Below are 17,137 nucleotides of genomic sequence, written 5' to 3'. Positions count from 1 at the left end.
GTCATCAGAGATAGACTCCAACATTACAAGCTTTCTCATTCCTTCATAAGTGTTCACTCTGTAACCCTTAATCCATCCCTCTAAGTTTTTCAAACACTCATTCACCCAAGTAGTCCAAGGGGTACTATCATGCTTTTTGAGGGTCCTAAACCTCTTAAGGTACTGGGAAGGGGTCTTCCCAAATCAAGCTATTAAAGCTAGCTTCACACATTCATAATCCATCCTATCCAGCTCCCCCAACTCCATTACCACATCAGATGCAACAGGGGGGGAGCCTAGAGAACAACCAGGGGATCAGCTGATTCCCTGTGATGTCCTGGAGCCCATGATTGTACTTGAACATAGCTAACCAATCTAATACATCCAACTTAGGTTCATACATACCCACAATCTCTTTAGGCATCCAGGGTCTTTTTGGACTGGAGGATCTAGATGATTCGGGGAGAGAAGCATTTTCCAAAGACAATTTCTTCATCTCTAGCTCATGGTTGAGCTCTTTGAGCCTTAGTTCTTGATGTCTCTGTTCAGTTTGGGAACTAATTCTTTTGAATTCAAGTTCAAGCCTCATTTTTTCTAGAGTAATACATTCAGGACTTAATGTGGGACCTGACAATGGTCCAGTAGCCATAGGTTGAGGCCTTAGGAGAAGGCAGAGGGCCAGAGTGGGTGACATTGTTATCCTCCTCTTCCTCTTATGCTTCAATAATAACATTATCAACATTATCATCCTCAATGTTTGATACATTTGCTGGAGGGGTAGGCACTATAGCTCTACTCTCCAGTCTTTGGTGTTCTAACAATCTTTCAATCATTTCTGATTTCTTGCCTTTGACAGGAAGACTTTTCTGTTTACACAGAGCCTTTAAATAATCAGCAGTATTTACAAGGAGGGTCTCCTGGCTATAGCTTTCCATCTTTGACTTTCTTTAAAATTAACTTTTAGTGATTGTTAAGCCTTGTGGTTAATCGAACCGAGTTACTAGCAGCACTCTAAAATGTAAATCCAATACTTTTATCCTCACCACTGTACACCAGTGTTAGGCAGAATCCTGTGCAGTTTCCTTAGGGAGCACTACAGAAGATTAAGACTACAGGTATATGCAATAAATCCCCTTTGGTATTAGTCCGTACCACAAAGATTTAGAAACACTGACCAAAGCTTTGTATCAAAAAGAATATATATATATATATATATATATATATATATATATATATATATATATATATATATATATATATATATATATATATGTATATGTATTTTACACACTCTGATGTTCACACACAAATCACTATTATAAAAGCAAGTTAAATCAGTCAAGAAAAGTATACACAACTCCCTATTTAAATTGTAGATAAGTTGGAGCAAGAGTGAAAACTGAGCAAAATAGCACAGTGAAAACCAAGCAGAAATGGCACTCTAACAATTTCTCAAAAAGGAGGAAAAGGCCAAGTTATACAGAAACATACTCTTAAACACACCAGCAACACTTCCCAATAAGATTGTGACAAGTTAGGCAAGGCAGTACTTTAGCATGTATAATACTGAGGTGAAAACCGAGCAAAATGGCACTTCACAATTTTAAAAAGAGGGAAGAAAAAGGTGGTTATAAGAGTTAGGTGCACCAACACATTTCTAGGTGAGAAGCAATCTAGAGAAGGCAGTTGCAACAGATTTAGCCAGAGTCAATAGGCCTGTGCCAGAGTCAGTGGTACAGAGCAAAGTGCCCAGGAGCAAAATGTTCTTGTAGCTGCAGTCAAGTCTTTGTTAAACGATTTGAAAAGGCAGTTACAGAAGGTGAAAGACAATGTTAGATGATAGGGGCGGCCAACCCAGTAGGTAAGTAAAGGATTTAAAACACCTTTAGCAGTACCCAACGAAAAGGGAGGCCTGGCAGAACAATGTACCTAAAAAGTGGAAGAGGCTCCTGCGGTGGCGGTAGTTCATGGCAGTTCCTGCAGTTTGGGAGATCCAGCAGAGGAAAAGAGGCTCTCGTCGTGGAGGAAGGTTCGAGTTACTGCACTGCCCAGGGATGAAACCAGCCGCAGTTCTGCCAAACAAATAAAAGGTATGCTCCTTTAAATTGTGGCCCGGGTGGACAGGTGCCTGGCTATCCGGTCTCCTAGTGCTTGGCACTGGCGATCGACCAAGGCAGGTCGTAGAAGGCGATTGGCGAACTGGTTGGCCCCACCAGCTCAAGGGTCAAGGGAAGAAGACTCTTGCAGGTGAAGATCTTCTCGAGTCGTTGGAGAAAAGTGCGCTTGTCTAGAGACCTGCTTTTAGAGTCTCTGCAAATAGTTACCTTGGCTAAACACTCAGCACACATAAACATCCACATGCCTGCCGATTGTATTAGTAATATTGGGATTTACATACAGTTATGACACACCAACAGGTTCATGTATTGCCCTAAACAGCGCCAGGTTAAAGTCGCCATTGCTAATGGCTGCTAAAGCACCACATTTTTGGATGACAAAAATATTGTTGCAAAGAAGGCATGAGAAGACTGTTTTTGCAAAATGTCCACTAGGACATTGAACACATTTCATAAACTCCAGTGGTTGTAGAGTATAATATGTCTTGTGCAGGGTCCGCAAACATTTGGCAATTTCATTTTCTCTAATTTCTGAAATGATGCTATAAATTCCAATAATATTTCCAAATGTGTAACATTTTCCAAAATTAAAATAAACATGAATCATTATATTGGTGATAAGGTTAGCAAAAAATGGGTTTAGAGGTTTACAAAATCTGCAAAATCCCTGCCGAAAAGTGATCAAATGGAGTGCTGCTTGAGGTTTTCTCTGCAGTTTTATTATTTGGAGGAAGGAAAGTGGAAAACACAAGTAAATAGTTGTAAACTATTTACTTGAGATGTCCCTTTAATTTCTTGGCAAACATCTGGATAAACAACTCTTCAGATTTCTTCAGCAACCTAAGTGAAGACTCTCTAATAGAGTTTTCCACTTATTTTTCTGATACAAAATCCTGCAAATGAATTTATTTTTGTGAGATTCCTTTCAGGAAACACTATTTACTAGGCTTGTTTACTCATTTTGCAGATATAAAACTATGAACATTTGTGTTGGGAAATTTGTTTTTCTAGCAACTCGAAATACACTCTAGCAAAGACTAAAGCCATTGATGATATTGCCCCGCTAAAACTACGTAAAAGCAAACCCATAGCCCATCTTAACTCGTGGTTCACTCCAGAGCTAAAGACACTCTGTACTGAAAAAAGAAAATGGGAATCACGTTTGAAATCATCCCCAACACCTGAAAACAAAACTAACCTGGCCACTATCACTGCCACTTACAAACATAAGATAATCCAGGCCAAAAAAGAAACCTATAATGACAGAATAGCCCAAGCTAGCTCCAGTACTAAAGAATTATTCAACATTCTAAGAGAACTAGAGAACCCCAACCCACCGCCAGATACATGCACTAAGGATAAAGCCTGGTGTACCAGCATTCAAAATGCCCTCTCCAATAAAATCAAAGGACTGCAGACCAAAATAGCTGACAAAAGATCCCAACTAACAGTCACTACACCAGCTCCTACCCCCACCCCTCACATTAACTCAGGTTTCACATTAAAAAAAGTCACCATTCCTAAAGTCCACAAAATCATTGCGTCTCTTAAACCATCTAACTGCAAGGGCGACAGTTGCCCAGCCCAGATTATAAAAGATGCAGCTAGAGACCTTGCCCCTTTCATTACTAAACTTGTAAACTCCTCCTTCTCTAATAATTCCGTCCCAAGTAACCTCAAACAGTCCTGGGTTCTACCACTATTAAAAAAACAGACCCTTGACCCAGCTATACCCACTAACTATAGACCAATTACGACAGTCCCCTTTCTATTGAACATTTTGGACAGAATAGCCTACTTGCAAATACAAGATTATCTTGAAGCTCACAAATTACTCGGCACCCGTCAATCTGGCTTAAGACCTCAGCATGGAACAGAAACCGCACTTGTGGACCTCAAAAGCCAGATCGATGAACTGAAAAACAAAGGAAAGATGGCCATCCTACTTCTACTCGAGATCTATGCGGCTTTTGATCTGGTGGATCACTCCATACTTTGTAACCACCTATCCTCAGCGGCCCATTTCTCCAGTTCTGCAGTTGCCTGGATCCAATCTTTCCTCACCAACAGAACTATGCACGTGTTCTCACCTTCAGCAGCTGCTGACCCCATCCCCATCACCTGCAGAGTCCCTCAAAGATCCTGCGTCTCGTCCACTTTGTACAACATTTTTACAAAGCCACTATTTGACATACTGGACCGTCTGGGTGTCACCTACACAAATTATGCGGATGACACCCAGATAATCCTACCCCTCTCAGGAACCTATGATATAGACATTGCGGGGATCAATAAAGTCTACATCATCATTCAGGCATGGATGGCCACACATGGCCTCTCCGGAATGATAATAAGACTGAGTTACTCCTAGTCGGATCATCTAACAACCTTCTCAAACTAAGTCCTCACTACACAAATATCGTCATCAATGGGAACAGTATACCCATTGCCAAACATGTAAAAACTTTAGGTTTCTACCTCGCTGCCCAGTCTAACCTAACTAAGCAGATTAACATGACCTCATCGGCCACAGCCTACACCGGCAAGTTGATCAAAGCCTGTAGACCTTTACTATCCCCCACTAGCTGCCTTACTCTGGCGAGAGCGCTCATACAATCCAAATTGGATTATTGCAACAGTCTTTATCTCGGAGCGAACAAAACCATCTTAAATAAACTATAGATCATGCAAAATAACGTGCTCAGAGCCACCCTGATTATTCCCAAAAGAGAGCATATATCAGAAACTAGAAAGCACCACAGGTGACTCTCTATACAGGACAAAATTGCCCTAAAAACTATCTGCCTCACTCACAAAGCGCTTAACCACCAATCCCCCCACTAACTTACAGATAAGTTCACATGGAAGGTATCCAACAGAATCACCAGATCTTCCAACATACCATGTCTAGTGGTGCCCAGATACAATCTAAAAAGGGCAGGAGGTTCTAGCTTCCCAGTATTCGCCGCCCGGCTTTGGAACACTCTCCCTCAGAATATTCAAACCATTCAAACCTTTAACAATTTCAGAAGCCATGCTATCACTTGGATACTAAATAAAACATAAAACAACAGCTCTTGATACCACTAACCGTTAGGTGATCGGCACATACTACTGCTATGACACAATGTATAACATGTATAATGTTAATATGTATATATGTACCATTGTAACTTTACCTTGAATGTTCAAACTGTATTCATGCATATAACTGTCTATTCTATGCCTTGTAACCACTACTATCCTATAGCGCCAAATTACCTCCGGGTCAGGTGCGCGATATAAACAAACAAACAAAACATTCACATTTTTTACAATTTTAAGAATTGACACATTTTATATTTCACCAAATGTGCACACCCAAGAATTTTGCCCAGAAGACAGTTAACCAAGATTCTTTTGAAGATTATCAGCCACTTTAGTGATTCATAAACTAGCAAAACTTACTCTGAATTTTCAAGGCCTTCTTCCTCTCCTATTGTATTGCAGCATGCTTCCTTCCTGTGGTGAAAAACATTAATACTGGTGTGACTGTACATCACATTATGAATTCACCCATCTATGCTGAGTTTCTTTTGTGGTCGTTGGGAACATTTCCTGGTGTGGGAAACTACAGAAAGGTTGATATAAACACACGAATATAGCAGAATTATTCAGAATTAATCAAATCGTTTGTTGTACAGCGATTATAAGTGTGGGCAAACGGTGGCTTCCCTGTTGTTTTGGCCTATGACTTCGAGGATAACATGCCATCGACTATTCTAGTTAGGACTAATGGCAGCTGTAGGGCACACATCTGGAAAACATCAGGTGGAATAACCCAGTGATGATATAAATTTACCATGCCACACATACATTTCACAATAATTAGAAATGAGAAGCAAGCAAGGTTAGAATTTGAGAAATGTGATAATGATTTTCCCAAAACGGAGGTTTAATAGCACAAAAGAGATAGAAAAAAAGAGATGTTTACGAGGTGTAGCAATCGTCTTCAAAACATTGACATAAATTACTCTTTGACTGAAAAATAAGTAGCACTTGAAAAAAGCGCCTCAAGAGTCACTAGAAAATGCCAACAAATGCAACATTAATGCTTATAGTATTGTGTTTTTGGTTCCGGACATTGGGCCTCATTACAAACTTGCAAGAAAGTCTGGCACCCGCGAATGGGCAATTTCTGGGGTATTTGGCCCTGCTGGACCCAGTAATTGCCCTTTCGCGGGTGCCAGAATCGGGTCATTACCGTGCCGTTGCTACATGCTTGCTGTACTCATGGGTGCCTTTCATTCTGCCAGGTCAGACCTGGCGAAATGAAAGGCACCCTCGAGGACAACTCTGAGTTTGCCAGTACGGATACAACAGTACCGGCAAGCATGTTGACTAGTTGCTTTGTTGCACAGCCATTTTAATTCAATTGAAATCCCTTCTATGGACAATTATTTAATTTCCTTGAACTAATTCACAAGCCAAGCAATACAATGAATTGGCAATGGCATACACAATGATGTATTCAGCACTTTTAAAGAACTCATTCAGTCATTTTGAAGTTATACCATTCAGTGGGGGTGCTTCTTTTAATTTCCTGCCATTTCCGATTGAATTCCTCCTATTGCATGGAAACCGATTGACACCCTAACTCATACAGTTTGTTTCATTATATCTCTAATTGAAGCATTTCTCAAAAGGAAAATAGAGTGGGGTCAAACAGGGCTGAAACATACCCTAACCTGTTCCAGGATATTTCACCTGTCACTGTTCCATATCCAAGGACATCTTTGGGTCACCTCTTCCTCTTTGTAATGACTAAGACCAATTGAGGGATTCGGGAACATGAAGGTGACATATATGAATGGCTTAAGGATACACTTCCTATAGGCTAAATGGGTGGCGAACCCGACAGTGTCGTGCAGATATCAGGCTAAATCAATAATTCACAAAGTGAGATGCATATTGTATTTGTACAAAATGATTTCAGAATAATAGAGACAAATTCACAAAACATAACACATACAAAATGTAAATTGTTGCTTGCAATGAACAGTAATGAGAATACTTTTCACATGTTCACGAACTGATTACAAACTTTTAAGTCCAAGTTGCAAATTTCTTACATGACCTTTCAGAAAATCATGATACCAACTATAATGAAGGGTAAGGGGTGTTTACAGAAATATTGAGATACAATGTTGCTTTGCTCACTGCTGTGAACATAGTAGAGCAAATGTAAGATAATAATGATAATAGTACAAATATCAAAGGATTACATAACATCTCAAGCCGGTTTGACCAACTTATAAGTGCTGTAATACTGAGTGTTATTGTTACCTAATTCACTCTATTTAAAGGTACTAAATGTACTGAGCTTGGTAGGATGGAGGGCTCTGTCAGCCTTGTTGGGATTTGAACCAGTATTATACCATATTATATATATTACAGAGTCAGCCGTAGCGACCCTATAGTGATGGTTAAGTTGGACATGCCTTAAGAACTTTTGGGTGGCATATAAAAATGGTGCAGTTTTATGAATCTTTACAAAACGTTGCAAAGAACATAAAAGCCTTTTTGGAATGTTCGTGCATCTTAGTCGAGGGACGAGGACAATTGTAACTGAGGTTCCAAACTTTTGTTTTTCTTTCATTTTCCATACACAGCAGTTAGCTCTCCCCAACAGCCTGCACAGCTGGAAAAATTCATGCCATAGCTTTGCCAGGACATTGGTCTGGTTTGACTTCTGATCCTTTTGTAGTTTGCTGAGAATTCATCCAGTAGTTTATTTTCAATCTGCCGACATGTGATCAAAAACCAATTGGCTATCTGAGTTCACTCAAAGTAATCCGCAGATGTACATGATACTTTTGTTTACCTGGATTGACTACCTGCCTCCCGGGTCAGCGGAATGGTTTCTGGTGCACGCAGAATTGGGTCCACAGACCTAGCATGGGACAGTCAAATTGGCTATGGTGGGCTTCCTCTGAGGCAACAACTGGGGCAACAATTGTTGGGGGACCATCATTGTGTCCCACAGACCTTTTGTGGGTTCTGTCTGGAACCCGAGCAGAATTTACTTTTTAAAATGGTGCATTTTTTGGCTCTCTTAGGGTCATCTGTCCCCAGTGAGTGTGGGGGGCGGGACATTCTAGGGGCTTGCAATATGCCCCCACAAACTGCAAAAATGTTAGCTTGACCATGGTGTCCTTATGCTACCAGATGGACCTTCTCTCCACTGTGGCCCACTGCTCTCAAGTAGGTCTGTTGGCTACGTCTGTGTCTCAGCCCTCAGGCCCAGCCCACACAATTATGTGGTGGCATGTGGACTGGACTAGTGTCCCTCAGGTCTCTGACAAGTCCAATGTGGTCAACGAGACTGACTGTAGACCAGAGTCATCTGCCAACGTCTGTGGCTCAGTAGGTCCTTCAGCAAGGCCATAGGCCTTGTCTTGGGCACAGTAGCAACTGCTCATGGCTGCGGGCCATGGCATTTGGCCATATCATGGGTCCCAGTCGTCCCCAGATGAAGGTCATGGCATGGGCCACTTCAGGAATGGTTTATGGTGCACCCAGAATTGGGTCCACAGACCCAGCATGGGACAGTCAGATTGGCTCTGGTGGGCTTCATCGGGGGCAACAATTGGGGCAACAATTATTGGGGGGTCCCACAGACTTTTTGTGGGTTCTGTCTGGAACCCTAGCCGAATATACTTTTTAAAATGGTGCATTTTGTGGCCATTTTAGGGTCCTCTGTCCCCAGTGAGTGTGGGGGGCGGGACATTCTGGGGGCGTGCAATATGCCCCCACAAACTGCAAAAATGTCAGCTTGACCATGGTGCTTTTATGCTCCCAGATGGACCTTCTCTCCACTTGTGGCCCACTGCTCTCAAGTAGGTCTGTTGGCTACATTTGTGTCTCAGCCCTCAGGCCCAGCCCACACAATTATGTGGTGGCATGTGGGCTGGACTAGTGTCCCTCAGGTCACTGACAAGTCCAATGTGGTCAACGAGAATGACTGCAGGCAAGAGTCATCTGCCATCGTCTGTGGCTCAGTAGGTCCTTCTGCAAGGCCATAGGCCTTGTCTTGGGCACAGTAGCAACTGCTCATGGCTGCGGGCTATGGCAATTGGACGTACCATGGGTCCCAGTCGTCCCCAGATGAAGGTCATGGCATGGGCCACTTCAGGGCCCAGATGGGTCACTGGCTATGGGCAGTGGCCCCAAGGGGTCACTTCTGGGAGTGACATGGCCAAGGAAACCTCTGGCCGTAGTCGCAGGACATGGACAGTGACCATTTGAGAGGGGGAGGAGGGGCCATTAGCCTTGCCTAGCTGCCTCTTCGAAACGCTCAATCAGTGCTCATGGCATTGCCAAAGGCCTTGTTCCATGTCATCTTTCCCTAAACCATGCCTCATTGTCAATGGGCATGGTGGCAGGTAATTCCTAGTGCAACTAGCAATTGATTTGTTGGTGCTTGGGTCAAAGTAGATGCTTGGTATGTCGACAGGCCCCATCCAGTGGGTCTTTTATGGGCATTGGCAAATACCCTGTTCCAGTTAAAGAAGCAAATGTGTATGGCCAAAGCCCACATCTATCTGGTGCTTTGGGAGACTCTGGGGTTCTCTGGTCACTGCTAATGGCCTTGCCTAATTGTAATTAGCTCCTGGACATAAGCTGGTGGCCATGACAAGTAGGCCCAATAGGTGGCTCTGGGAAGGGGCTTCAAACCTGGCACTGAAAATCGCTACGGGGCATGCCCAGTGGGCACATAAAATGACTGGGTGATTTGAAGGGCAGGACCCATGGTCATGTCCCTGTTAAACTGTCCATAGGGTATAGCCACCAGCTCTCACCAGTAGATATTGCCATTATGAAACTATGTATCACTAAAGAAGCAATCAAACTCAGTGAAAAATCTTTGTTTAAAGTGACATTCTGGTTAGGTTTCTCCTACACATTTTAACTTTGTGAAAAAAAAGAGTTCCCCTTTAAAAAGACAGTAATGGAGCACAACATGTGAAGGTTCATAAAGCAAACAAAAACTGTGACTCTGCAATCGTAAAAAATAATAACTTGTCGACTACCCTGCATTATTCATGGCACCACATATACCAACACAGGGCTCATACATCCACTGTATACAAGACTTCAGCAATGAAAAACAGCTATGAAAAAAAAGCTCTCCAATCTAGTTATGGGCCTTTAAAATGTGATGGGATGGGATGGAATGGCAAACAAAACACCTCTATGACACCAGATCAAACTGAAGCAAGACTTGCTGACAGGAGGACAAGAGCAACATCCTCCAGGGCACAGAGACACTACTCCATCAGGAAACGGGCAACACCGGGTATCCCACCTAGTTCATTACAAAGGTTGATTTGATTCAATCATATGTACTGATTCGATATGGGCACACATGGTAAACTTAAATCCATGGACATTTTGGTTTATGTTCCGTGCTAGAAATCTAAGCTAATATGTGTGGCATCAGAGCGAACCAAAGAGAGAAGAAAAAAAAGATGCAGATAGTCACGGTACAATTATCAATACATGAATGTCCCTGCGATGTTATGGTGAATACCTACCACATTACTATTCCTTCTATTCTGAAATAGATGCCAGCCAATTCTGGAAGATGTTTTCCCCAATACATGTTCTGGGAGAAATAACGTATAATATCTGGACATCCATATTGAAGTCGCTTAACAGGTATTTGCCTTACGAATTCAAGATAACAATATAAAAGTGACTTTTACTTGTATGCTATATGCTTTGGTTGTGTCTTTATGTAGGCGTTCATTGTGAAATATGTATACTTATATTTGTTAAGATTTTATTCTGTTGAGTACAATTGATTTGAATATTAAATTCTCAATATCCTTTGAATTCTTTAGCAAGTTGTATGTGGCTTTCCTACAGAAGGCCTCTTTTCCAAATCCCCAGCGTGCAAACATCGGCATTAAAGAATTGTGCCAGGATTACCAGCCTTTCTTGTGCTTTTGGGATTGTTGTCACTTTTGCAGGCAGAGGATACGTGTGAAAGAGTCACCATTTCTGCGTTGCATTTCTGCTATGCCTGCAAAAACCAGTTGGTTTTCCACCAGACTGACGTTTCATGCTGGCAGAAAACCAGTGGATTCCTATAGAGTGGGCGTGTGTTGGGGGCTTGCTAACAGCAGGTGCACCCCACAGTAATGCCGCCTGTAAGCCTGAATTGTGGGAGGCTTTGCACTGTTTTGCCCTCCAAAGTGCAAAAAGGCATTTTAGGACGATTTTGGTATATGAACACTTTTATTTTGCACTTCATAGTGTGCAGTGAAAACTGCTGTGAGGGGACCAATGTGCACGGGAGTGCAAACATAGTCCACTCCATACAATGTATTCTTTTAAGAAAATAAAAACCATAGTGCTTACGAATTTTCAATGTTGTTTGTGTCCCCTTAGCGAACACCACTTGCAATTTGTCTCAGAAACGTAGGCGATCCATGAGCTAAAAATGTGACTATGCCCCATTCATTGAAAACTGGAGTGAGAATATCCCTGCATATAGTGATTCTGAGCAATGAAATCCAAGTGCAAAACATGCTTCAGCAATCAGAACAGAATAAAGTTATCTTGCAACAGCTCCCATTTCAGGAGAAATCAGTACTTCGAGATGTGTTCCAGCTCAAAACTTTGTGAACAAGCTATGAAATAGCTGGTGTTCATTCCTAATTTGAGCATCATAAATCTTTGTCAATTGGGGCCAGAGTATTCCAATATGAATCTAAAATTTGAGCCAAGAGGATCAGGAAGTTGTCCAAGCAACCCATCTTAAAATACATCTGGCTGACCCAAGGTTGTGAAGCTATGTTTGAGATAAGGAAATACAAGTTAGTACATACCTTGAAGAATCGCTCACTTTCGACGAGTCCGGATGTTCCTCTGCAACAATATGACACGTGATGTCCTTTATTAGTCGTGAACCAGATTTGCCTTCTTGTTTATAGTTTTGACCATCCACCGTGATCTTCAAGGATGAGTTGCGCATGTCTGGTTTTAGGTGTGTAGTTAAGGGCTGAATTTTTTTAAGATAGAAGAAAAGGTTATGGTGCGAGGTGCCAGACTCTCTTTGTTTGAGAACATATTTGGGCACAAGTTACATATATTTCTACAAAGCATATAAGAAATGTGCAATGACTGGCCATTAGCTATACAACTGATCCTACCGGCATGCATATATAAGACACCCCGTGTATTCATTCTGTTGGGTATCAGGAATTTTCATGCCAGCAGTGGCCAGGCCTTACAGTGTTCATGTATCATGACATGTGAACATGCCAAAACTGAGAAACAGTTTCACACCAAGATTCCCTTTTAAAAACATAAATGGCCCCAAAGGGAACCCCATCACATGATGCAGCTGTCTATTGACATATCTCACCTTATTAAACAGGTATCAAAGGCTGTGGGAACATATGGTTGGATCCACAGGCAGTCTGCTAAAAATAGATTTCTTCAACACCAAAGGGGCCACCCTTCCAAAAATGTCCCAGTTGAGTGTTAACTTATACAGTGGGAAAAGCTTTTGATTGGCATCTCACTACAAACATGATTGCAGTCTAATAATTGGATATCCCTCATCAGGAAGGCTTCCAAAGGAATGTGTCTCTAGCTTGTCTACCAAGAAAGTTACTCTAAAATCCACACTGGCCTTTCTGGAATAAAAACATGATGGTGAACAACAGGCTTCAACAGTTAATTGGTAACTCCATCATTCTGGCTGCAGGGCTACTGTCCCTGTTTACATTAGGTACAGTGCTAAAGTAAAGATAAAACTATCGTATTAAAAGCTGAATAGTGATTCATGAAGGAATTACATTGATCATCCAAAACCAAATTCGCAGTGATGTGTGAGTGTGCCCTAAATAGACGTGATTAATTCCTCCCTAAATTGCTTTCATGAAGCTGGTACTCCCTATGTAGGTCAGCATCTACAATAATTTCTTTCAGGACGCTGATGCCCATACATAATTCAGCCTTGCACTTGACTCTACCCTCTCTACAATCCTCAGCACTCTTCCCTCAGCCCACAAACATATTACAAGTGCACACTGCATGGACCTACACAGAAAAAGACACCTGCTTGCGCATACATACATTCAGATACAGCAATGTTGCGGGAGCCTCCCTCTGGAACTGCCTACCTGCCACCTTGAAACTTGAGGAGAACCACCTATGGTTCGGGAAGCTCCTCAACACCCTCCTCTTCGCCTCTGCCTTTGCCCATCTTCTCCCCTACTGATCTGCTTTCTCTCTCAGCGATGCTGCACCTGGCCACCCTCTGCCCTTCAGGCCCAGGTAGCTGCTCACCCTGCCACCCTCCTGCACTGCCCCTTGGCCACCCCTTGCACTAGGGCCTGTATCTGTACCCATACAGCCCCCCACTCTTTTTCCGGACTTATCAGATTCTCCCTATCTGACTAACCTTGCACTTGGCTACGCACAGGCTGCACAACCACTGTTTTTGGATCACCTTATTTATATACTTATTTATTTACTTAGTATTTATCTTATCCTCTCTTATGCTCTGCGCTTTCCAATTTCTCCCCCCTCCCATGCACTTTCCCCCTTTTCCCTTCCCCATGCACTTGCACGTTCTCAATGTCACTGGGCCTAGTAAGATTGTTGTTTCTGTTCTCTCCCCTGTTCCCCTCCTTTTGCCTCGTCGCGCTCTGAAACAGCTGAGTACGAGCGCGATATAAATAAAATATCATATCATATCATAATGTACAGACTTCACTCCTTCACATATACACACATTCATACACACTCACTCACAGACACTGTGTAGTACTGTCAAACACTCCAGACCTGTTGCTTTCAAGCAACAGACTACAGAAGCAAACTCAAAGCAAGCTGCAAATGCAGGCGAACTACACATTTTCCACTAACAACCCAAAGTGCTACAGTGAAATGTAAGACAGCCAGCACATTGCTGGTGAATCCTAGCAGAGGCAAATCTAAAAACATCGGGTGAGAAGGCGTAGAAAGAAAAGGGGTAATCCAAGAACAGGAGGGCTGAACTAAGTTAAAAGAGTAGAGCTGACTGATCCATTTTTATGAATCTAAGTATTGTGTGGTTCCACACAGAGTATATATAGTTTTGCTATTATTAGAATAGTATTGCCAAAGTACAAACAGTTATTATTTATATGTATATTTATCTCTGAATGTTATTTTATATAAAGAAGCCGGGCCCCCTCCTGGCACCTCTGTGTGCCTCGGGCATTGACTGCATGGCACGCCTCAGCTCGTGCCAATGCTGCATCTGGCAGGCTTCCCAGCTGGTTGTCTCTGTCTGCCTCTGGCTTCTCTCGAGGTGAACCTCTCCAGGTTATATGTAGCGAGGGGAAATAGCAGCCAGAGGTGGCGAGCATCTGCTGTTTGTCTCCTTTCACCCCCAGGGGGAGAGTTCATGGCCGCAGTTCATGTTGTGCCATTGCATGGCTGCCATATTGCATGTCTGCTTTGCTGTCATATCGACTCTGGTGACCGTCTCCTGGCCACGGTTACTCATTGAAGGTCAGCTCTTTTTTTTAACATTTATTTAAACTTTATTTAACTTTGCACACAGAGTCAACATCGTGAATGCATACAATCAGATAGTACTTGTAAAGGAACCAGTGTGATAATACATGAACAGATTACACAGTGCATAGCTTTTCCAGGGCATTGTCAATGACACATTCCATCCACCCAGCTAACTACTTTTTTCATTCTGGTATGGGTGGAAACCTCTCCAAATAACTTTTGGTTGATTCATAATGGGTAGTAGGCTGGCTTATACTTCATCCTTGTCATTTGCCCAAGGCATATCCCTCTCCGAATCCTCGAGTGTCGGAGACATATCACTTGTCCACATCAACAATATAGCACATTTAGCTAACAGCAGACCAATTTTAATAAGCTTACGCCTCCGTGGGTTCATTTTCAACACATACCCCATAATGCACACTGCTGGTTCCCAGTGTATCGGCTGACCCGCCATCACCTCGAGTGCATCACATACCTTATGCCAATATTCAGTGAGTACCCCACAAGACCACAACATGTGCAATAAATCTGCATCTTCACTACAGCATCTCGGGCATCTTCCGTCAGCTCCTGCATACATTTTCTTGAGACGGGCTGGGGTGAGGTGTACTATATTCAGCACCTTGAAATGGATTAGTCTGTATCTAGAGTTGTATGACACCTGTTTTATTAGCCTGCATATCTGGAGCCAGTGTGCGTCTGTAAAGGAAGAGCTCAGGTCTCTCTCCCAGTCGCCCTTAATATCTGGTGTATGGACCTCTGTAGTCGACAGTGCCAATTTATATATTGCAGAAGCAGATTTTTTGGCCATTCCTGGGGAGATCATGTAGTTTAGGCTCTGCTGCAAAGGGGGTTCCTGAGGGAATCCGCCCCATGTTGCTGCTACTGCTGCCCAGAGTCTGTAGTACTGGAGCTTCTGTAGTGTGGTGTCCCCTCTCTGTGTTTTCATATCCTCCCAGGACAAAAACTCCCCATCACGGTAAAGGTCCCTGAAGTGTACAATACCTGCTTTGCGTGATTGAATGGCCAGTACCGCATCTCTAGAGGGACCCACATATTGAGCATCCCAGACTGGAGCAACCGGGCTGTATATTATCATGCTTGTGGGTGTTTGAGTCAGCCTCCACCATGCCTGTCTCGTAGTTAGTACTGGGCCTAGGTAGTTCCCATTGTTCTGACCTCCTGTTACTACCCCGTGTAGAAGTGTGGCCCTGCTCTTCCCTTGTCTTTCTAGTTCTTCGTATGATGTGTGTGGCACACCCTCCACCCAATGCGTTGCATAATACGCCTGAGCCGCTAGATAGTACAGCTCATAATCTGGGGTGGACAGTCCCCCTTGTGCGTACGGCAATGTAAGACGGCTCTAGCTGACCCTTGCTTGCCCCTGCCACAGGAAGGCAAAGCACGCTCCGGTTACCTTTGCAAAGAAGAACCTACCCAGCTATAATGGTATAGTACTGAAGAGGTAGAACAAATTAGGCAGTATAATTATCTTTACCAATGCCACTCAGCCCATTAGTGAGATAGGGAGGTGTGACCATCATTCAAGTTTAGTGCACAGCTTTTCAACCAATGTGTCATAGTTCAGGGAGCACACCAGGGATGCCGAACGAGTGACCTCGACCCCTAGATACTCACTTGTCTGGGTGACCATCTTAACCCGAACAGGTTGCTGGGTTCTTTCATGCCTTCCGTCAGCGGAAACACCTCAGACTTATTAATGTTCAGGCGGAGGCCCGAGTAGGTCCCGAACTCCTGAACCACAGTTATCACCCTCTGTAACTACCTTTCAGGATTCCTCACATACATCAGGATGTCATCGGCATAGAGTGTTATCAGTTCTGTCCGGCCAGCTATGACTGTGCCTGCTCGAGTATGGCTTGCCCTCATAAGATTCGCTAGGGGCTCTATCACCAGGGCAATAACAGTGGCAACAGTGGGCATCCTTGCCTAGTGCCCCCTGCTAGTGCCAACACCACATACAAGACCCCTGTTGATGCACACCCTGGCATGCTGTTGCTTATAAAGAAGCCTCACCCATTTTACAAAGTTAGGCCAAAACCCATGGTTATTTAGCACCCTAAAGAGAAATGGCCCGTGTACTGTATGAAAGGCCTTCTGCATGTCCAAGGACAGTGCAACCCCCTCAGTGTCTTTTGGTATCCTTGCCAGAACATTATATAGCCTCCGTATATCGGATGCTGTTGATCGCCCCTGTATGAAACCAGCTTAGTCCTTGTGCACCATATAGGGCATCAGTGGATTAAGCTGAAATGCTAGTATCTTTGCTAATACTTTCACATCCGTGTTTATGTGAGAGAGTGGACGGTATTACCTGCATTCCTCCAGTGGTTTCTCAGGTTTCAGTAGTAAGGTGTTAACTGCCTCCCGCATTGACTCTGGTAGAACACCAGATTCCAAGGCCTCATTCCAGACTGCCAACAATCAAGGAGCCAAGACGTCTTTAAATTCTT

At 43.2% G+C, this 17,137-nt stretch overlaps 1 protein-coding gene across 1 annotated transcript in view; it reads right to left on the bottom strand.

Moving 5' to 3' along the window:
- Nucleotides 1–17,137, bottom strand: part of BMX (BMX non-receptor tyrosine kinase) — a 628,237-nt gene that overhangs the window by 261,361 nt on the left and 349,739 nt on the right. Inside the window, exons 8-9 of the mRNA XM_069636784.1 lie at nt 11,972–12,144; nt 5,544–5,597 (exon numbers count right to left, since the gene is read on the bottom strand). Of these exons, the coding sequence (XP_069492885.1) occupies nt 5,544–5,597; nt 11,972–12,144 (227 nt within the window). The remainder of the gene's footprint in view (nt 1–5,543; nt 5,598–11,971; nt 12,145–17,137) is intronic.

The sequence above is a fragment of the Ambystoma mexicanum genome, chromosome 7p (genome assembly GCF_040938575.1).
Source record: "Ambystoma mexicanum isolate Mex_15411 chromosome 7p, UKY_AmexF1_1, whole genome shotgun sequence".
NCBI classification, from domain to species: Eukaryota; Metazoa; Chordata; class Amphibia; order Caudata; family Ambystomatidae; genus Ambystoma; species Ambystoma mexicanum.
This window is presented reverse-complemented; position numbering and strand designations above follow the sequence as displayed.